Source organism: Chiloscyllium punctatum, chromosome 2 (genome assembly GCF_047496795.1).
Source record: "Chiloscyllium punctatum isolate Juve2018m chromosome 2, sChiPun1.3, whole genome shotgun sequence".
Lineage (NCBI taxonomy): Eukaryota > Metazoa > Chordata > Chondrichthyes > Orectolobiformes > Hemiscylliidae > Chiloscyllium > Chiloscyllium punctatum.
In genome coordinates this window covers 62,641,071-62,663,079 of record NC_092740.1, presented here as the reverse complement: position 1 = coordinate 62,663,079, position 22,009 = coordinate 62,641,071, and the positions used below count along the sequence as shown (strand labels likewise).

The 22,009-nt window shown below is 38.4% G+C and overlaps 1 protein-coding gene across 2 annotated transcripts in view; it reads right to left on the bottom strand.

The window, feature by feature from the left end:
* Positions 1 to 22,009, bottom strand: part of LOC140484709 (leucyl-cystinyl aminopeptidase-like) — a 122,175-nt gene that overhangs the window by 7,145 nt on the left and 93,021 nt on the right. For both annotated transcript variants that reach the window (XM_072583434.1, XM_072583445.1), the window contains exons 11-15: positions 14,805 to 14,902; positions 12,703 to 12,889; positions 9,259 to 9,415; positions 6,709 to 6,893; positions 1,098 to 1,259 (exon numbers count right to left, since the gene is read on the bottom strand). In XM_072583434.1, the coding sequence (XP_072439535.1) occupies positions 1,098 to 1,259; positions 6,709 to 6,893; positions 9,259 to 9,415; positions 12,703 to 12,889; positions 14,805 to 14,902 (789 nt within the window). The remainder of the gene's footprint in view (positions 1 to 1,097; positions 1,260 to 6,708; positions 6,894 to 9,258; positions 9,416 to 12,702; positions 12,890 to 14,804; positions 14,903 to 22,009) is intronic.

Here is a 22,009-nt window from a genome sequence, read left to right as displayed (position 1 = left end):
AAGGCTTGCACAATCTTACGGATAAAATATGTTAGGAAGTGAAAAACAGCCCGGCAATGAGAAGAGTACTTCTTCACTAATTGGGTGAATAAGTGAGATTGGTGAAAAAGATGTGAAAAGGGTTCACGTCCTTTATATCCTCTCTGTATTTCTCACATTTTCCTTATACCACTGCTCAAAACTGACCATATCCCATTCTTTGTCTTCCTGTCTGGTTTGCAAATCTGGAATTCCCACCTCCTGTCCCTAGCATGCCTGAACATTCCTCTTCAAAAAGCCTGGATCTTCCTGTCTCCAGTGTTCACAACATTTCCTGTGAATATCCATGTAGTCTCATTAGGTAGTGTCTTTTCTGGCTGCTGATCAGATTTGCTGGCCATTTTTGAGGGTGCCATTGTGAGAGATGTCTGCAGTTAAGGTTAATTTGGTTAGGTTTGTACTTGCCTGGACAGCCTACCACTTAGCCTTCTTTTAATACCATTCTACAGAGCTGACTGGTATTAAGTGGTGAAGGCTTAGTTACTATTAACTCTCTGGCAGAAGAGGTTCATACTTGAATAACAAGTAGTAATTTATTCCATGATGGTAAGATAAGAAGTAACATCGGCTTAAGACTAATTAACTATATTAACATTAGGTAAAGATACGTTGGTATCTCCAGGGAAATACAGGGAAATACTAAGCCAACTCATAACTAACTGCAGACAGACTGAAGAGGACTGACCAGCTCCCTCCTAGAGACTGTTAGTTACATAATCAATAGACTGAGTCTATTGATTAAGCTAAATATTACTTATGTTTATACTACTAGTTTCTGTGGACATAATTCTGTACAATATTGCTTAAAACAGAAAATGCTAGAAATGCTGGAGCTCAGTCATATTTTTTGAGTGTGCAAACTGACAAAACAAGTAAAAATCACATTTCAAACATTATGAACAACTGCATGTCGAAAGGAACAAAAAGATTTAATTTATAATGTAATTAGAAAAAGAACATTGCAGAAAGGGAAAGGGGGAGAAAATCACATGTAAATGCTGTTTCCATGGCGATACATTTACGATTGGTTAGTAGATTTTGAATAGGTATGTACAGACCCAATTAGCTGTTGAGGATTGCTGCTTTTTGCCAGGGCTTGTAGCATTTTCCTTTTCTCTGCCTCCACCTGCGAAGTATTATACATCTGACGTATGAAGGTCCAGCCCTTGTCAGCACGTGCTCCAACAGTATAGATTGTCCTTGTGAGATCAGATGGTAAGCTGCAATAAGGAAGTTAAAATGATCTATCTACATATGGGCATTCACTTTAGGAAAGGAATATGGATATAGGAATGGATTAAGAATAAACATGGAATAAAACTGGAACTGAACAACAGATTTAGAGGCATGGCTTGAAGGTAGTAAAATCTGGAAGTAAGTCTGGTAGTGATTATTTATTTTGCACTGTCTGTACATAACATATGCTGAGTACTATCTCAGTGAATGCAATTACAATAAAAGTATCGACCAAAACAGATGAAGCAGATAGTGTTTAAACACAACATATTTGAATGCAAATTACTGGAGAAACACAGCTGGTTTGGCAGCATCTGTGGAGAAACAGTTAACATTTTGAATCTGATCTGACTTCTTAAGAAATAAGTTTTGAAGATTAATTATATTTGACTCAACATTAACTTTGTTCTCTCTCCATAGATGCTGCCAGACATGTTGAGTTTCTGCAACACTTTGTTTCTATTTCAGATTCCCATCATTTGCATAATTTTGCTCTTAAATAGTTGAATGCATCCTGAATGTGAATTTAAACAATCCATGTACAATGTATTTTTTTTCTTCCATCTTCAGTTACAGGGGTTTGGCCTGAATGGATATTCAATGCCTGAAATATATGCAGCTCACAATGAACATTGTTACATGGTTTCCAAAGGCTCCAGGCTATTTAATATAACAGGACTCTCAAAACTGATATTGTAGTGAAATTGCATTTGTTATGAAGATGTTGGTGTAGTTTAAGAGAGTTAAGAACAGCAGAACTACCGGACACAGCACCAAGTGTTCTCAATAAGGCAACAATGTACGTAACACTTGGTCGAACAACTTGATTAGCTCATTGCCTGGAGACAAAAACAAATTCGAATTCAGCCAATCAGTTTAAATTATACCCTGAAAAAAACAACTTCCAATCAAGTTTGAATTAAGTATATTGACAATCTTAAAAGCCAATGACACAATCCAATGCTAAAAGGTATAAGACCAGGGAAAATTGAACAGTTGAGGTGAGAACTGCCAATTTCTAGCATGTAGCAGACTGCTTGAAAAAAATCTCTCTTAAAAGCACCTTTGCTTAAAAGTACCTTAAAATCTCTAACGCAGAAATTCCTAACATGGAGAAAAGAAGACACAGGAAGATCCAAAGACAAGAACCCGAAAGCTGCTTGGTTTTGAAATAAGAGGTGTCATTTTGCACATCTTAATTGGGAGTTTTATCAGACTAGTATTATAAAAGCGAAGGTAAAAGGCAGGTTAGAGAAAGAAATTGTAAATAGTGGTTAGTTAATTATTCTCTATTATACTTTAAGAAATAAAGTTGTTAAGCTTTACTTTACATAGTTCTTGGTCACTTGAATTTTTACAGATTGCTGCATGGGATAAATCTTTTCTGTGTTGCTAGTTTTAAATTAACCAGCAGAGTTTACCCCGTGTCGTAACACATTGCATAGGATTTTCCAAAAGTTGAAAGAGTCTTCAAAACACCAAATACAATGGCAAACCTGAGTTGCATGGGTTTCTCTAGTTGCTCAGTTACTGAATTTTAAAAAATTAGCTGGAGTGGGTGAAAGATTATCCCACAGCAGATAATGAAGAAGTTGGACACTCCATTGGGACAGATGGAAAGCAAGACAAATAATTCAAGTCAAGGATATGCCACAATGTTGGCTATTTCTTCATGGTACAAAATGCTCGTTATTTCAGACGGAGATAAAGATGAGAGAAGTCACTAGAAACACAACATCTAGTAGCAAACGGGCACCCAGATGCCGCTTCATCTCAGAGCTCTGCAATCTCTCAATATTTAAATTATGAACTTTTATCTTTCAATGTTGGAAATTAAGAAAACAAAGTGAGGACACAAAAAAAAAATCAGCTGGTAATTGTAGTGATTGTTATGAGGTCAGTCAGGTGGATCTCATAGAATATGAGTTCCCAGATTGGTACTGTTAACCTAGCCCAATCAAGGAGCCCTGGCTGACAGATATAAAAATGGTGTCGGAGGTTCTGCTCACTCTAGGAGCCGGTTCTGTGCTAGCTGGGTCAGTGCCATATATTATGCACATGTAAATGAAGGGTGACTTGGATATGGGAAACTTGCCTTCATGGATTTTTTTCAGTAACAGCCCGGAAAATCCAAAATTATTCTATCAGTACATTAAGAGCAACAGGATGATTAAGGAGACGATTCAGACTGTCAGTAACTTGTATGTGGATGAAGAAGCATTCTTAATGAGTAGGATGACAGCTGAACCCCATGGGAATAGATACACCTACAGTGATGTTAGGATGGAATATCACATATTTCAGAAAGTCTGGCTCAGGCATAATAGACTGAATGCCCTCATTTGTGCTGTAACTATTCTAATTTTTCTCTTATAATATTCCCATTGCTTAACTCAGAGTCCACATATTTAATCTTAATCCTTAAATGAAAGGAGCAATGCAACTACAACTACAATTGCCATGCTATCTGAGGCAATGCACGAGCCCAATACTCAGGCCAGCTCTGGTAATAATCATAAAACAGTCATAAGGATTTAATGAGCTTTTTAAGTCTGTCTGGATACTCGACTGATCAGGCAGAATGCTGCTACCACCTTCAAACCTCACAATACATGGTTATAACTGAAGGGAGGCCATTCAGACACAGGACAGGGTAAAACAGGATTTTCAACCAAAACTTCATCATGAAATGTTTGAAGTGAATGTTCTGTATTCAAAATGCACTTGTGACAACACCAAATTTCTTATGAGAAAACCTATTGTCAGCCAGGTTTAAATATCAGTCAACAAGCTGCCAAATTTTAAAAATTATTAGTGAATTGAAGCATCGTTTTAATTGAATGCAAGTGGAAAAATGGGAAGAGTCAGGTGATCACTTATGGTACAGAACAGATTAACATTTTGAGTCTCACATAGTTCTTATTCATTGTTCTGAAAAAGAGTCAAACACACTCAAACATTAACTCTACTTCTCTCTCCACAGATGCTTCCAAGCCTGGTGAGTTTTTTCAGCACATAACTGTGGCTGATGATGGGATGACTTTCTGTCCCTGAGACTTTGAACAGACATATAAATAGAGAGAGAGAGAAAAAAAAACAGAGATAGAGAGAGGGAGACTGAAAGACAGACAGAAAGAGATAAAAAGACAGAGAGAGGGAAAAGTCAGGGAGGGGTGAAGGGGGGGGAGAGAGAGAGAGAGAGAGAGAGACATAGAGACAAATGAAGGGAGAAGGAAAGAGAAGAGACTCATAAGGAAATAAAGAATTGCTGTGGACTACGAAGCAGATTACAGAATGAAAGATTCTTTGGTCAAAGAGATGCATCTCATAGCAATCAAAGGAATTCCAATTCATCTTGACATAGCCAATGGGAGAAAGAATTATTAAAGTGAGTTTTACTGGTGGTAATAGGTTTGGGACTTCTCTGGTAACTAGATGACCAGGCACCAGATGACATGATTCTCTGAAACAGGGAGAAGAGAACCTGAAAACAATACTGGTTTGGTTCCCGTAAAAACTGTAATCCTGTGAAGCATAGACATTGGTATGGAGTTTTCAATTCTGCTAAAAGGTTAAAAGGAGATTTATTTTCTTAAGTTTCCATTAGGCTACTATTGATTAACCTTAATTTAAAATAAGCCTTGTTAATTCCAAAGCAGCCATCTCTCGGAAGACAATCCTATTTAAATAGGTTCCTAATTAGATAATATATAACAACAATTTTATTAACAAAAAGATTCGTATAGTTGTGTGACATTTTTTGTATTCTTCAGAAGCATGTTATGGAGACCATCTTCTAGCTCCCAGATCACTGATCAGGATGATGGATAAAAATGGAAAATAGTTCCAAAGCAGTAAACTTGATGCAGTGGTCTAATCAGTGAAATTACATTTTCAGGCACAAAAAAATTCCAATGGAAGCTTGATAATTTAAAGGCCTTTATCTACAAGTCATAAGGCTTTTAACAAATCAAAACAGTTAAATTAGGAACTTCAAATACAGCCCCCATTGTGTATAATAAATGTGTTGCAGTGCATTGTAACAGGTACATAAAACTGAGGGCATAAAACTCAGGGCTCAGTTCTGCATGTAATGAGGATGTTTAAGAATCCTGCACTGACAACAGATGAATCTAAAAAATTTTTTGTATTAAATTCCCAGCATCACATTTGTCTCTGGGATGACCAGTTAAAAGACCGGATGTGCGCTCTCAACTGAAAGCAGAGTTAGGATACCTTATCATGAGTCTTATTATGCTCAGTTCAATCCCACTTAATTGGCCTCTTCCCAAAATTTAAAAACAGTAAGATAACAAAAAGGTTTTGCAGCAGTGGTGAGAGCTCTAGAGACCACTGGAGCTTTAATATTTAATTAGAAGTTTAAACTGGCCTGTTTAATGTGGTTTAAGCAGCTCCTTTGTAACTGAACCCCAAACTAATGGCAAGTGACTTAATAGAGGCAACTGACCAAAGAAAGGTGTGACAGTGGAAACACAGGGCTCTGCACTTAATAAACTCATTGCTATAGAGCATCAGGAATTATTAGAAGCTGCAAATTCCCTCTGCACCTTTCTATACTCTATTACAATGGCTACTTTTCAGAAATTCCTTTCTATTGGTGACAAAACATTTTGTGATGTCCTGAAATTGTGCAAGATACTAGACCAATGTGAGTTTTTGACCATTACCTCTTTCGTTTTGGATTGTATTTTGAATTGGAGTTGACTGACATGCACTCTGGTTACGTGACTCCTTGGGGGCTTTTTTTTCCAGTATGAATAAACAATACTTGTGAGGCACATTGAATAGACTTACACAGGACAGAAACAGATCCTTCAGTCCATGTCGACCAGATATCCTAAATTAATCTAGTTCCATTTGCCAGCATTTGGCCCATATCCCTCTGAACCCCTCCTATGCATATACCAATCCAGATGGCTTTTAAATGTTGTAATTGTACTAGTCTCCACCACTTTTTCTGGCAGCTTGTTCCATACACGCAGCACCTTTGATGTGAAAAATTAGTTGCTTAAGTTTCTTTTAAATCTTTCTCCCCTCACCTTAAACCGGTCCCGTCTAGTTTTGCTCTCTCCTACCCTGAGAAAAAGACCTTGGCTATTTCCTTATCCATGCCCCTCATGATTTTATTAAACCTCTATAAGGTCAACGCTCAGCCTCCGATGCTCCAGGGAAAACAGCCCCAGCCTATTCAGCCTCTCCTTAATGCCCAAACCCTCCAACCCTGGCAACATCCTTGTAAATCTTTTCTGAACCCTCTCATGTTTCACCTCATTGTTCCTAAAGCATAGGTACATTGCAAGCACCAAACAAATATTATTTAAAAATCATTTGAGATTATAATTGAATCTCTAGGCATTTTGACACTCAAATAGCTAAAAACAGCAAGAAAATAATGTTAACTCCACTACTTACACACTCAGGTTTTTGGCATTCTCCCACATGTTAAACAGTTCACTTGCATTCTGGACACAGTTGCCATAGTTGTAGTCACATGCAACAGTGAGAAGGATGGCACGAAGTTGCCTTTCAGACAATGATCCACCATTACTCCAGGTCTGATGATCAATCAGGTCACCAAAAATATCAAAAATATATTTCTGCAAAATATTTACATATAGTTTGGCTATGGTGTTCCAGTATATGGTCAAATTCCACAACAATTCCAATTTCTTGAATAAATCAAGACCTTCAGTACTTTCTGTTCTTCCTTCTTTCGACTTACTGAACAGATAAAGGCAGTAGGAGTGTACTTAAGAGGGAAATCAGGAGGGTAAAAAGGGGACATAAGATAGCTTTGGCAAATAGAGTTATGGAGAATCCAAAAGCTTTTTACAAATACATTAAGGACAAAAGGGTAACTAGGGAGAGAATGGGAGCCCTCAAAGGTCCTTTGTGTGGAGCCGCAGGAGGTGGGGGAGATACTAAATTAGTATTTTGCATCAGTATTTACTGTGGAAAAGGACATGGAAGATATAGAATATAGGGAAATAGATGGTGACAACTTGAAAAACGTCCATATTACAAAGGAGGAAGTGCTGGGTGTCTTGAAACATACAAAAGTGGATAAATCCCCAGGACCTGATCAAGTGTACCCTAGAACTCTGTGAGAAGCTAGAGAAGTGATTGCTGGGCCTCTTGCTGAGATATTTGTATCATTGATAGTCCCAGGTGAGGTGCCGGAAGACTGGAGATTGACTGATGTGGTGCCACTGTTTAAGAAGGGTGGTAAGGATAAGCCAGGGAACTATAGACCAATGAGCCTGATGTTAGTGGTGGGTAAGTTGTTGTAGGGAATCCTGAGGGACAGGATGTACATGTATTTGGAAAGGCAAGGACTGATTAGGGATAGCCCAACATGCCTTTATGCATGGGAAATCATGTCTCACAAATTTGATTGAATTTTTTGAAGAAGTAACAAAGAGGATTGATGAGGGCAGAGCAGTGGATGTGATCAATATGGACTTCACTAAGGCATTCGACAAGGTTCCCCATGGGGGACTGATTAGCAAAGTTAGATCTCATGGAATATAGGGAGAACTCACCATTTGGATACAGAACTGGCTCAAAGGTAGAAGGTAGAGAGGATGGTGATGGAGGGTTGTTTTTCAGACTGGAGGCTTGTGAACAGTAGAGTGCCACAAGGATCGGTGCTGGGTCCACTACTTTTCATCATTTATATAAATGATTTGGATGTGAGCATAAGAGGTATAGTTAGTAAGTTTGCAGATGACACCAAAATTGGAGGTGTAGTGGACAGTGAAGAAGGTTACCTCAGATTACAACGGGATCTTGATCAGTTGGGCCAATGGGCTAAGAAATGGCAGATGGAGTTTAATTCAGATAAATATGAGGTGCTGTATTTTGGGAAAGCAAATCTTAGCAGGACACTTACTGGTAAGGTCCTAGGGAGTGTTGCTGAGCAAAGAGACCTTGGTGTGCAGGTTCATAGCTCCTTGAAAGTGGAATCGCAGGTAGATAGGATAGTGAAGAAGGTGTTTAGTATACTTTCCTTCATTGGTCAGAGTACTGAGTACAGGAATTAGGAGGTCATGTTGCAGCTGTACAGGACATTGGTTAGGCCACTGTTGGAATACTGCATGCAATTCTGGTCTCCTTCCTATCGGAAAGATGTTGCGAAACTTGAAAGGGTTCAGAAAAGATTTACAAGGGTGTTGCCAGAGTTGGAGGATTTCAGCTAAAGGGAGAGGCTGAACAGGCTGGCGCTGTTTTTCCTGGAGCATCGGAGGCTGAGGGGTGACCTTATAGAAGTTCACAAAATCATGAGGGGCATGGATAGGATAAATAAACAAAATCTTTTCCCTGGGGTGGGTGAGTCCAGAACTAGAGGGCAAAGGTTTAGGGTGAGAGGGGAAAGATATAAAAGAGACCTAAGGGGCAACTTTTTCACGCAGAGGTGCTATGTGTATGGAATGAGCTGCCAGAGGATGTGGTGGAGGCTGGTACAATTGCAACATTTAAGAGGCATTTGGATGGGTATATGAATAGGAGGGGTTTGGAGGGATATGGGCCAGGTGCTGGCAGGTGGGACTAGATTGGGTTGGGATATTTGGTCAGCATGGACGGGTTGGACTGAAGGGTCTGTTTCCATGCTGTACATCTCTATGACTCTATGACTCTATGAGATAAATATAAAGCCCCTCAAACATTGAAAAATGTAAATTTAATATGAAGGTAGGAATTTTGGCAGAGAGGGACTAAGACAATACCGAACTTGCTGGTCTAAAATAAACAAGCAAGAAAGCAAAAACAGCATTACACAAAATGACAAAATTGAGATAATGAAGTGATTTACATTTCAATGCTTCCCATTATCTTATTATAAGGACTTAGTGCCTTTGATTATAGTTTATGAAGGTACAGTTTGTGATAGGTGGAATACAATAGTTTCACAATACTGCTCCAGATAAACATACGAGACACTATGGATAAAAAAACAATTACCTCCATCCGGTCAGTGAGTTGTAGCATTCCCCTCTTTTGTACAAGCCAGTAGATATTATGGAGTTGAAACAATGCTTCAGCTATTGGTGCATTACTGCTTTCATTTTTCATATACTTGGTCATGGACAATGCCTGTTGCATTGAGACTTTCCCCGCACTACAGGCAGTAAGAGAAAACACAGTACGTCACACAACTCTGCCACTGAGAAATACCTGCTTGGATTCCAATGTGGCATGTAAAGCATGATTCACAGGCATTATAGTGTTTTTGGAATTAGAGCAGAGAGAGAGAGACCATTCTGTCCATTCTGCCTGTGTTGGTTCTTCAGAAGAACTATACAATTAATCTTATTTCCTGTTCTTTCACAGCCTTGCAAAGCTGTCTTTTTCAAGTTTACATGCAATTTCATTTTGAAAGTTACTTCTGAATCTGCGTAAATTAGTCTTCTGGACAGCAAGTTCCAAATTATAACAAAACCAATCCTTTTGTTTTAAATTTATTCATGGGATGTGGGCATCACTGGCTGGACCAGCATTTATTTCCCATCCCTAACGATCGAGAGGACAATTAAAAGTCAACCACGTTGCTCTGAGTCTAAAGTCATGTTAAGCCAGAGATGGTAAGAACGGCAGTTTCCTCCCCTAAAGGACATTAGTGAACCAGATGAGTTTTTCTTGACAATCAGTAATGGTTTCCTCAGACTCTTAAATCCACATTTTAATTGAATTCAAATTCCATCATCTGCCATGATGGGATTCAAACCTAGGTCCTTAGAATATTAGCTGGGGCTCTAAATTATTAGTCAAATGATAATACTAGTTGTCATCTGTTTCTCACCTCACCTGTTCTTTTTGTTAGTTATCTTATTTCTGTGTTATTTGGTTCTGACACATTCACAAATAGAAACTGTTTCTCTATGAAAATCTCTATTTTGAAGACCTCGACTAAATCCCTCTTAATTTCCTCTGGTCTTATTCCAATTTCTCTAGCCTCTTCAAGATCATTTCCCTCAACATTGGTTTAATTCTAGCAAATATCTTTTACATCTTTTCAAAGGCCACCCTTTCTAAAATGATATGCCTTGAATTGGACACTATTACTTAATGAGGCCTAATCAGTGGTTTAGAAAGGTTTAGAATAACTTCTTGTTTTAATAAGGGTTTCAATGGAAAACGCTATGAACCCCATGACCCTATTTTAAAAACAATGTTCTTTACAGAAATGAGCCTTTGCATTTATGAATAAAAATGATGATCCGGTTGGTTGTTACTTGATGGCTAAATGTTTTAAATCTTTGGGAATCTGAATTGCCCTTAGAACCCAAGATGCAAGAATATTACAGGAGATGACCAGCAGTGAAAGCAGAGTGCAAAGAAATTTTCATGCAAATTTCATGTTTCTGCTTAGCCTGAACACTAAGAAAACAAATAAGAGGAGTTTGTTCACTAGATGATCTCCACAGTGGTCTGAACACACCAAATATCTCTGCTCCTTCAGCTTACTTCCACCTTTTGAGAACTTCGATAGAGTCCCATACAAAAAAAAAGGTAATGGGTAAACACTCAGAAAGCCTTGGTGTTCTGGCAAATCTGCAGATATTGTCAAAGAGTATGAAGGGGTTTAACCCCATCTCTGCACATGGCTTTGTGCACCATCCTTCCCAGTGTGGACACAGTGGTCAACTGCATTGCTCGTACACCTGCCGACGCAAAATTAGTGCAGCCTCTGATGGGTATTGTTTCAGCTTCAATTCGACAAAAGCAGAAACGATCTGATGTTCCAATAGTGCAGTGGAAACTTAAACTGAAACTGCAATAAGGCTATAAGATATAGGAGGAGAAGTAGGCCATTCAGCCCATCAAGTACTCTCATCATTCAATGAGATTACAGTTGATCTGACGAACCTCAGCTCCACTCATACTCATTCCCAGTAACCCTTGATTCTCTTTCTGATTAAAAATCTGTCTAATTCAGCCTTAAGTATACTTTTACTTAAGTAGCCTTATTGGAAAGAATTCCACAGATCCACAAACCTCAGAGAAGAAATTCCTCCTCATCTCTGTTTTAAGTGTGTGACCCCTTATGCTGAGATTATGCCCTCAAATCTTATACTCTCCCACAGAGTGAAACACCTTTTTGCACCTACCTTGCCAAATGCACTAAGAATCTTGTATATTTCAATATGTTGCCTCTCATACTTCTAAATTTCACAGGCCCAGGCACTCCTTCTAAGACAGTATCTCTGTACCCAGTATCAGTCTAAGAACCTTATATGGTCTGTCTCCATTGCCAGTAAATCTTTCCTAAGATAAGGAGCCCAAAACTGTTGGCAGTATTCCAGCTGTGGTCTGGCTAGTACAGTTTTAGCAACACCTCACTACTTTCATATAAAAAAAGAATATATGGACTATTGCTATCACGGGTGGAGAATGCAGTGTTCAAGGGGTCTTACAGGATGTCACAGTAGTATCCTTGAACATGTTGTGATTGAGGAGGAGCTGCCTCTAAAGAACAGCAGGGGCTCCATGGACCCTCATCTCATCCAAGCTCATCATCCTTATATTCTTCTTTTCCTTATGTTTACCTTAACTTACCCTAAAATACAGGTCTTCACTTTGATTGCTCCTTATGGTAACAAGTTCCATATTCTGACCATATTCTAGAAAGAAAATTTGTTAATCACCATCTTATGTTAATAGCCCTTCGTGCTGGTCTCACCTTATCTATGCCTAGTTTCAAAAACTCCTCCATAATGTTAAAGACCTCAACTTTCCACAATAAAGAGACCCTGCTTGTACATTTGTCTCTGGTAGGTACGACCTCTCCATGAGCTAGATTAGATCACTTACAGTGTGGAAACAGGCCCTTCGGCCCAACAAGTCCACACCGACCCGCCAAAGCGCAACCCACCCAGATCTATTCCCCTACATTTGCCCTTGCCCCTAACACTATGGGCAATTTTAGCAAGGCCAATTCACCTAACCTGCACATTTTTGGACTGTGGGAGGAAACCGGAGCACCCGGAGGAAACCCACACAGACATGGGGAGAATGTGCAAACTCCACACAGTCGCCTGAGGTGGGAATTGAACACGGGTCTCTGGCTCTGTGAGGCAGCAGTGCTAAACACTGTGCCACTACTAACAATGTCACCAGTATTTGCACCATCTCCAATGCCTTTTATATCCTTTTTATAAAATGAAGATGAGAATTGTTCACAGTACACCAGAAGTGGTCTAAGCAATAATCTGTACAAGTTTAAATGCTATCCCTCTAGACATGAGTTAAAGTACAGTATAACCAATATATTTCTCAGCATACCTGAACTAAAACTGCAACAGTGGTGATTAACGTTTATTTGAAGCAGCACCAAAGATATACTTGTTATAATGTACTAAACATAAATAAATTCAAAAAACAAAATAGGCTAAAACAACTGATTACCTTGCAAGCACAAATGCATTATTAATGAGGCCAGCTCGGTCTTGGTCACTGAGAGCTAAATGGTTATTTTGCAATAATCCACTTAATTCCATCGAGATGTCCCCTTCATAATGTATGATGTAATACCCACTCATATTCACGTTAAATTTCACCCAGGTCACATTTGGTTCTTTAAGGTCAATAACGTCTAATAGAAAATAAAATGCAAAAACATTTCTATGAAACTGTCAGATCACTGTTAAAATTGGACATTGATAAGTGACACAATAATATTCCCTGATGAAATTAATTCAGTCATACAAGGTCATATGGTTCTGCACAAAAGCCATTAAAACCTCAAACAGACTACCTTTTGAATGATATACAATTGCATATCAGACAGTGCATTAAATGTATTTAGTGACTGAACCACACAGACTTGGTATACTCTTAGTCATGTTGTTTGATGGTATAATTAGCCCAGTGCCTTATTTTAGAAATTGGAAAATCGATTGCATTTTCAAACCCTGAATGTTATCTAGCAATCTTGAGTAGAAAGTTAAATGTTTGAACATAAAATGAGGGCAAGACCAGCATTAAACGTGATAATTCATGTGGCTAAATTCCCTAGTAACCACAGAGAAGGCGCACTAGATAACTGGAAGATACTTGCACTTCAATAAGTCAGCATATTTTTGGTGGTGATGATTGTGAAGACTAAAATTGGAAAGAAAGGGGAGCAAAAAGGATACCAATGTACAAATCAGATCACTGGGAGGGGCATTTGAGCGTGTTATAATGAAGGAATATAAACCAGTGTTACAATATTGAACACAGCTCAAGTAATGTACACCATCAGAATACAAAGATTTGGCACAAACTATATTCAGTACATATTTTATATTGACACACATATTCCAAGGAAATTTTATAATAATCATTCTTGACTTTCCCATTATTGTAGTCCTATTCTCTCCTGGTGGGAAATTTATGTTTTTATTCTGCAAATCTCCACAGTAGAGGTGTTCAATTCTAACATGCTAATATAAGAATAGAAAGTTGCGTATTGCTATTCAGGAATGTAACAAAGTACCATCAAGATGTCACTAATTGCCACTAAATGTTAATATCAACACAAATGTATATATCTTGTTAGTTATCTACTTGCCATCTGAATATAAATATTTTAAGAAGTGTCTGAGGACATTCATGTCAGTCAGTCTTCACTAACAGAAAATAACATGTCAGGAATAGTGAGTGTATATGGGGGATACAATAATAGGGAGTTAGGATAAAATGCCACTTAAATCAACAACATATGACTGATATGATAATGTTCTAATTAATTCAATTTTAAACACACTTGAGTTAAACTAGATTGTTTAGCAATAGAATAAGTAGAAAGACCAATCACTAGCAACAAAAAAAACCCATTGGTTGCTAGTACAGAGCTTGAGTATTACTGAAAAAAGACACATTTTGTTAATGTTTTTCATCTTGCACTCATCGAGGTAATTCACAAGTATACCTACGAAGATGGAAACTAACATTTATACGTAAGGTGTGATTGTTGGTTAGTTAGTAGACTCTGATCGATAGATGCTTTGTCTTAGAAAATGTAACAGTTAAAGATGATTGACAGTTAACTGTTAGCCTTTGTTTAGATTTTAAATCAGAAACGAAATGGCTATCACTCATTTTGTTTAGTTGAAATATGTGTAGTGCATGTCACATTCATTCTGCAAAGATCAGGGCCCTGTGCATGAATACATGTAGTTTCCAGTATATGTAAGTGTTCCAAACTGCAAAGCTGAGTGACAATCAAAATTTAGTTGTCAATGTAATTCTTCACACTGTCAGGATTATATAGCAAATGTTGTCGAATGTTCACTAGTATTCTAAATGAAGGAAGATTGAATCAGAATGTATAATTCCAAATAATAACATCAAAGACCAGAACTCTGTAGGTAATTGAAAGTATAGCTTCAGGTCAGTCTTATGTTCCAGTGTGAAACCTGTATATGATGACTAACCACAGCTCTAGTAAAACTTACCAAAGACCCATTCAAAACTACTCAGCAGAGATACCATTTGCTTTATTTCTTGAAGTCAAAAACAATCACCTGTTTTGCTCTTAAGGAACCATGTTTTGATACACTGGGGTTGGCCATAATTGCTGCAACTGCTGGTCATGTACGTCAATGGAATGTGCCACAGGTAACTGAGAAAAATCAAATCAGAGCTTCAAGTCAGTTTCACTTAGTTTAAAACTAATAGAGATTAGACTGGAAAAAAAGCTAAATAATTAATCTAAGTTGTGAGCTGCAGCAACTGAAATCATTATCTCTCTAATGTAATGGTCATTCTTACAAAAAAGCAAAACACAAAGAATTAACTGTTATCATGCACTATTAAAATGATCCAAAAATCTTACGTATATTCAATCGTAATACAAATTTTACTGTCACCTTAATAACAAGGTAAAAACCCAGTCTATTATGAACAATTCATGTTAACATTTTTTTAAAAAACTCCTAATGCTCCTTTATAACTCATGGTGCGATGGTTAAGTTATTAGAATGGATAGTGGATTGGTTTAATAACAGGAAACAGGGGGCTGGACAAATGGATGGTGTTCAGGTTGTTAGACTGTAACAAATTCAGTATCGCAATAGCAAATGCTGGTCTGCCATGAAAGGACTGAAAGCAAGATTGGTCATTTTGTTGATGACACAAGATGGGCAGAAAAGTAAGTTGTGAAGAAGACATGAGGAATCTGAAAAAGGGTATGGATAAGTTAGTAAACAAAATATGGTAAAATGTAAACATGGCTACTTCACCAGGAAGAATGGAAAAGCAATGTATTATTTCAGTGGAATGAGATTTCAGAATTCTGAGGCACAAAGAATGTCCTGGCATATGAAAATTTGGAACGTAGGTCTAGTTATTGATAATGAAGGCAAATACAATGTGTTTATTTATTGTAAAAGGAATAGAATATTAAGTTATTGTATGTTTTGCTATAGATGTACAGAATAATGGCCACATCAAGAGTACTTGCTTTCCTTATTTAAGAGAGGATATACTGCATTGACTGTTTGTGGCCAACACTGCCACTTGATGGAGCACTGTGTCATCATACTCAAAACTGGAATGTGCCTTTTAATTCACACCCAACAGCAGTGAGCTATACGTGATAAATAAATTAAAAAGTGACTGAAGAAATGAAAGTACATTTGAGAGAAGCCTGACAGAAGCATTCAAAGTGCAAAGTGAATTTGTTTTTGTATTTTAGTAGATCATTTATACTCAGTTATTAACTCAGTTCACTATTGGTTGGTTTGTGATGCAAAGTGACATCATTAGCATGGGTTCAATTCCCGCATTGGCAGAGGTCACCATGAATTCCTGCATTTTCAAACGCACTCCTCACCTGATGTGTGGTGACCCTCAGGTTAAACTCACCACCAGTTATCTTTCTCTGATGACCATTTAAACCTGCAACGTTCATACCTTACCTCAGCACTTTAATTTAAATTTTATTGCATAAAGCCATTCAGCCTTTCAGAAAATCAAAGTACATAATTTTTTTTTGAAATTATGTAATGATCTATGCAGGCATTACACTACAGATTGTGTTTCACTCATGGTGTGGTGTCATAGGTGAAACTTTGCATCTGCAGATGGAGCACTGTGGCTATGTGGGAAGGGAGTTGATAGGATGGCTACTGAAAGAATGCTTCCCCTTATGGCAAAGATTAGAATAGGATACATTGTTTGAAAACAAGGGATTTCTCATTTAAGATGGGAGTGAGGATGATTTTTTCTCTCTGATGGGTGAGAGTCTGTGGAAGTCTCTTCTCCACAGAGCAGTAAAAGCAGTGTGACTAACAATTTCTTTTAAAGCAAAAGTAGATAGATTCATGACTAACAATAGATTCAAAGAGTTTCGCGTTCTACAGGAAAATAGAACTGTAGCCATAATCAGATCAGCCATGATCTTATTGAATAGGCCTACCCTTCTCCAAATTCATATGGTCATATGATGAGGATTTATGGCAATCACTTATTGCACACTTCCTGCTTTGAGTGCCTCAAAATGTTAGCCACAGGTCAATTAGAAATCTTGCATTATGACTCATGGTCATAATTAACATGACAAATCCCAATCAAGATGAGATGAAAATGGTGGAAATGGTGGAACACATTAGAATCTGGATCAAATGCAAAGTTGTTCACAATTGCAAATGGAAAATCACACCTATTTGTTGAACTACAAGTTGTGTTTTCTGTAACATAAAATACAAACTAATTTTGTGTTTATCTTAGCTTAGCCTTTCTGCTACAATAGATCCTAAATAATCTTCAGCAGTGAAGGAGTTCTGGCCATCACATAACTACCTCCTCAACTTCAGCAGATTTCCTTGGTTAGGGCCGTGCTTGCATTTACAACATCAGCTCTCTTGCTGTCATTTCTCCTTCAAAACACATTCTTGAAATATACCTCTTCTCCAATTTTTAGTTACCTGTCTTTGTATTTCCCTATGTGGATCCATCAAATTTTGTTTGCTATTGCTCTTGTAAAGTGCATTGAGTTGTATCTTAAAGATGTTATACAAGATTATGACTATGTAAACAACCCTTCTGTCCAACCAGTCCATGCTGACCATGTTCCCAAACTAAACTTGGCCCATATCCCTCCAAACCTTTCTTATTCGTGAACTTATCCAAATGTCTTTCAAATGTTGTAACTGTACCTGCATCCACCACTTCCTCTGTTCCTTCCACACACAAACTTCTCTCCGTGCAAAAATGTTGACCATAATGTCCTTTATAAATCTTTCTCCTCTCACCTTAAAAATATGCCCCCTAGTTTTGAATTCCCCTCATCCTAGGGAAAAGACCCTTGTCATTCACCTTATCTATACCCCCCATGATTTTATAAACCTCAATAAGGTCACCCCTCAACCTCCTACACTCCAGTGGAAAACGTCCCGGTCTTTCCAGTTTATTTTTATATCTCAAACCCTCCATTCCTGGCAAAATCCTGGTAAATCTTTTCTGAACAGTCTCCAGGTATGGGAATAATGTATTTCTTATAACAGGACTACGTGAAAGTTCTTGAACTTCTTTTGAAATTCCTATAAAGGAAAATGGCATATTCTACCCAAAGAAATGGCGGAATTATTGTTATGCTTGCACAAGGATTAATCTGTGACAGAACAGGTTAAATGTCTTACTGCCATATTTGTAGGACATCCAGGTAGGCATTCATTCCCTGCAAGCCAGGATCACCATTGGGCCTCTCAGAGTGGATGTGTGTGGCCAAACATTATGTCTTTTCCCATTCTCAGCTGGTTTACTAACCTCCACTGGCCAGACAGACTTTCACCCTTAGCCGGCCTTGTTGACCTGTGCCAATTGCACTCTCGCTTCCTCCCCTCAAACATCTAATGTGCCTTGTGCAACTTAGACTATTGCCACCCAATCTCATTACACAGCATTAACAAATGCACCCTAAAGATGACAAAACAGTAGTTATTGACTCCAAAGTCCAACAAGCACAGTACCTTGCCTGCTGCAGATCTGAAGGCATAAATTGCTCACATGTAGAGAGCTTAGCTGGGAAATGGAACTTAATTCTGGTGAGCTGACATTTTAATGAGCATATATAACATGATTGGAAAATTGCTGTTGTAACCCCCTTGTTCAAAAAAGAATCAAGACAAAAAATGGAAAATTATAGGCCAATTAGCATAACCTCGGTTGTAGGTAAAATTCTAGAATCCATCACTAAGGATGAGATTTCTAAATTCTTGGAAGTACAGGGTTTGATTAGAACAAGTCAATATGGATTTCGTAAGGGGAGGTCATGCCTGAGAAACCTGTCAGAATTCTTTGAAGAGATAACAAATAGGTTAGACCAGGGAAACCCAGTAGATGTTATCTATCTGCACTTCCAAAAGGCCTCATTGGAGGCTGCTGAGTAAGGTGAGGGCCCATGGTGTTCAAGGTGAGCTACTGGCATAATTGGGGATTGGCTGTCTGACAGAAGGCAGAGAGTTTGGATAAAAGGTTTTTTTTCGGAATGGCAGCCGGTGACAAGTGGAGTCCCGCAGCTGTTCACTTTATATTTTAATGGTCTGGATGAAGAGATTGGGGGCATTCTGGCAAAGTTCATCGATGATACGAAGTTAGGTGGACAGGTAGTACTGAGGAGGTGGGGAGGCTGCAGAAAGATGTAGACAGTTTAGGAGAGTGGTCCAGGAAATGGCTGATGAAATTCAATGTGAGAAAATACAAGGTCTTGCACTTTGGAAAAAGAATACAGGCACGGACTATTTTTTAAACTGTGAGAAAATTCATAAAGCCAAAGTATAAAGGGATCTGGGAGTGCTAGTCCAGGATTCTCTAAAGGTTGATTTGCAGGTTGAGTCCGTGATTAAGAAAGCAAATATAATGCTGTCATTTATCTCAAGAGAATTGGAATGTAAAAGCAGTGATGTGCTTCTGAGACATTGTAGAGCTCTGGTTAGACCCCCATTTAAAATACTGTGTCCACTCCTCAGGAAGGACATACTGGCACTGGAGCGTGTCCAGCAGAGATTCACACAGATGATCCATGGAATGGTAGGCTTAACATATGATGAAGGGCTGAGGATCCTGGGATTGTATTCATTCGAGTTTAGAAGGTTGAGGGGAGATCTAATTGAAGCTTACAAGATAATGCCTGGCTTAGAAAGGGTGGATGCTGGGAAGTTGTTTCCATTAGGCAGGGGGACTAGGACTCGTGAGTACAGCCTTAAAATTAGAGGGGATCAATTTAGAACAGAAATGAGGAGACATTTCTTCAGCCAGAGTGTGGTGGGCCTGTGGAATTCATTGCCATGGAGCACAGTGGAGGCCGGGACATTGGGTGTCTTCAAGGCAAAGACTGATAAATTTTTGATCTCACAAGGAATAAAGGGCTACGGGGAGAGTGCAGGTAAGTGGGATTGAAATGCCCATGAGCCATGATTAAATGACAGAGTGGACTTGATAGGCCAAATGGCCTTGCTTCTACTCCTATGTCTTATGGTCTTATGATATACATGTGTAAAGGTGTTTCTTGATGCCCTCTGCTTTATAGGGCTTTAAAGTTCAAACAACCTAACTGCAAATTGCATCCCACCATCCTGAACCTGTTTCTTGGCCTCTTGTAGAAATACATTTGCCCTATACATCTAACTTCTTGCAGGGCAATGTGTAAACCCAAGGATAGACGCAAATTGAAAATAGGTATGTCTTGCGTTCACTGTCATACTAACGTAAATGTCTTATTACTGCCACTTAACACACCACGACTAGACATCTTGTAATCTGCTAGTCACTTTTGCAAAGTCATTCTGAAAGTGCAGGAAGAATCACTGCATTCTGGCCAATTACCTAACAGAAAATCTACCTTTTGTTTATATCTGGAAATGTTTCATTAAAATTTACATCATCTGTTCTCTGAATTCCACAAGTGATCTAAAGACTTTGATTATGACTTTTTGAATATTTTGACAAGTTCAGTGACAAAACGTTGAAACTAGCAACTGTGATTAATGTCTTCAAAGACCCTGTTGGTTAATGCCCCTTAATGTGACTAAGTGGAGCTGGTTGTGAAAACATTATACATCATGGGGACATCAAAGAAGTTAAAGAGCAAGCAGGAAACCAAGGACTGTGGTTAATAAATCACTGAAAATCCACAAATAGGTGTGATGAGCCCATTGAAAAGGCAATTTAGATTTCAGGTTAGGGCAGTGAAAATGAAAGCTGCATCATTGCATCAAGCTGTAGAAGATCTTGGTACATTTGTGAACATTGTGTTCAGTTCTGTTAGAAATCATTGAGGAAGTGCAGAGAAAAGCATCCAAAATGATAATCAATCTTTGCAATCAGAAAATAATTGGAGAAAGTATCATTGTAGAAACACAAACTGAGAGAGACATTGTTTACAGCTTATAAAATGAAGATGTAATTATATTCTGTTGAACTGGACAATCTATTTATAATTTAGATTGTGATGGAAGAGTTAGAGCAGATGGATATTATGTGAAGGGTTAATTAGGTGTTGGGAATCCTTCTTTTTGCTGTAATGAATACAGAGGGAATTGCAGATGACCTTTTTTACTTTAAAGTGAGAGTTGGAGAAATGTCCTATGTGGATGATAATGGATGAATTGCTGAGAACAGTGGAATTACTGAAGTAGTTCAGTCTCTGGAATTTGTTTAATTGAAGGTTAGGTATTCATTTCATCAATCTGCCAAGGATTTTATTAGTGTGGGGTGAGAAAGAAGAAGTCAGAACTTTAAATGGCTGCATTGTGAGACACAGTAAACCAGTCAGTCATTATTCCTACGTTTACATGAAACACAATTTATTCTGTAAAATATAGCATGTCAAGATCACTTAAATGTGTCAACTGGAGTTATAGCCATCTTAATCATATTATAGGTCATCCACAAAGTAATGGTGGCTAAAATTCCCAAAATTGGTAGCATTTTGGTAATATTGGAAGAAATGCATAAACTAAAAGAATTATGCCACAAGATTTACTGTTATACACAAAAGGTTTTACTTTGCACAAGTCAAACAATTCAAGCACTACTGACTAAGACTAGACTTTGTAAACACTTATATTTTCAAGTTGAAAATCTCAGCAGAGCTCTTTGTTCTACTTGTAATTCCACTCAACAATTACTCAGTGATTCCTTTGTGTTGACTGGTACAAAACCATGGTGTACCACAACTCTCAGGAATTCACTTTGATTCCCCTCAATGTTCCTGTAGACATTTTTAAAAAATTATTGCGCTCCTTTCACTTACATCCAGCCTGTGACAGTCAACTCTTCTTCAATAACTCATCATTGTGGATGCTGCAGCTTAGCATCCGTCTCGCCAATTAGTGATTCCAAATCAGAAAGCACACTAGGTGCTCCCACGAGAAGGTTGAACAGTTCATCACCTTCACTAACACCTTTCACCCTGACCTCAAGTTTACCTGGAACATCTCAGACACCTCCCTCCCCTTCCTAGACCTCTCCATCTCCTATCTTCAGTGACCAACTAACCACAGACATCTACTACAATCTCACCGACTCCCACAGCTATCTAGACTACACCTCCTCCCACCCTACCTCCTGTAAAAACATTATCCCTTATTCCCAGCTCCTCCACCTCTGCCACATCCGTTCCCAGGATGAACAATTCCACCTTAGGAAATCCCAGATGGCCTCCTTCTTCCAAGATCGCAATTTCCTTTCCCATGTGATCGACGATGACCTCCAGCGCATCTCCTCC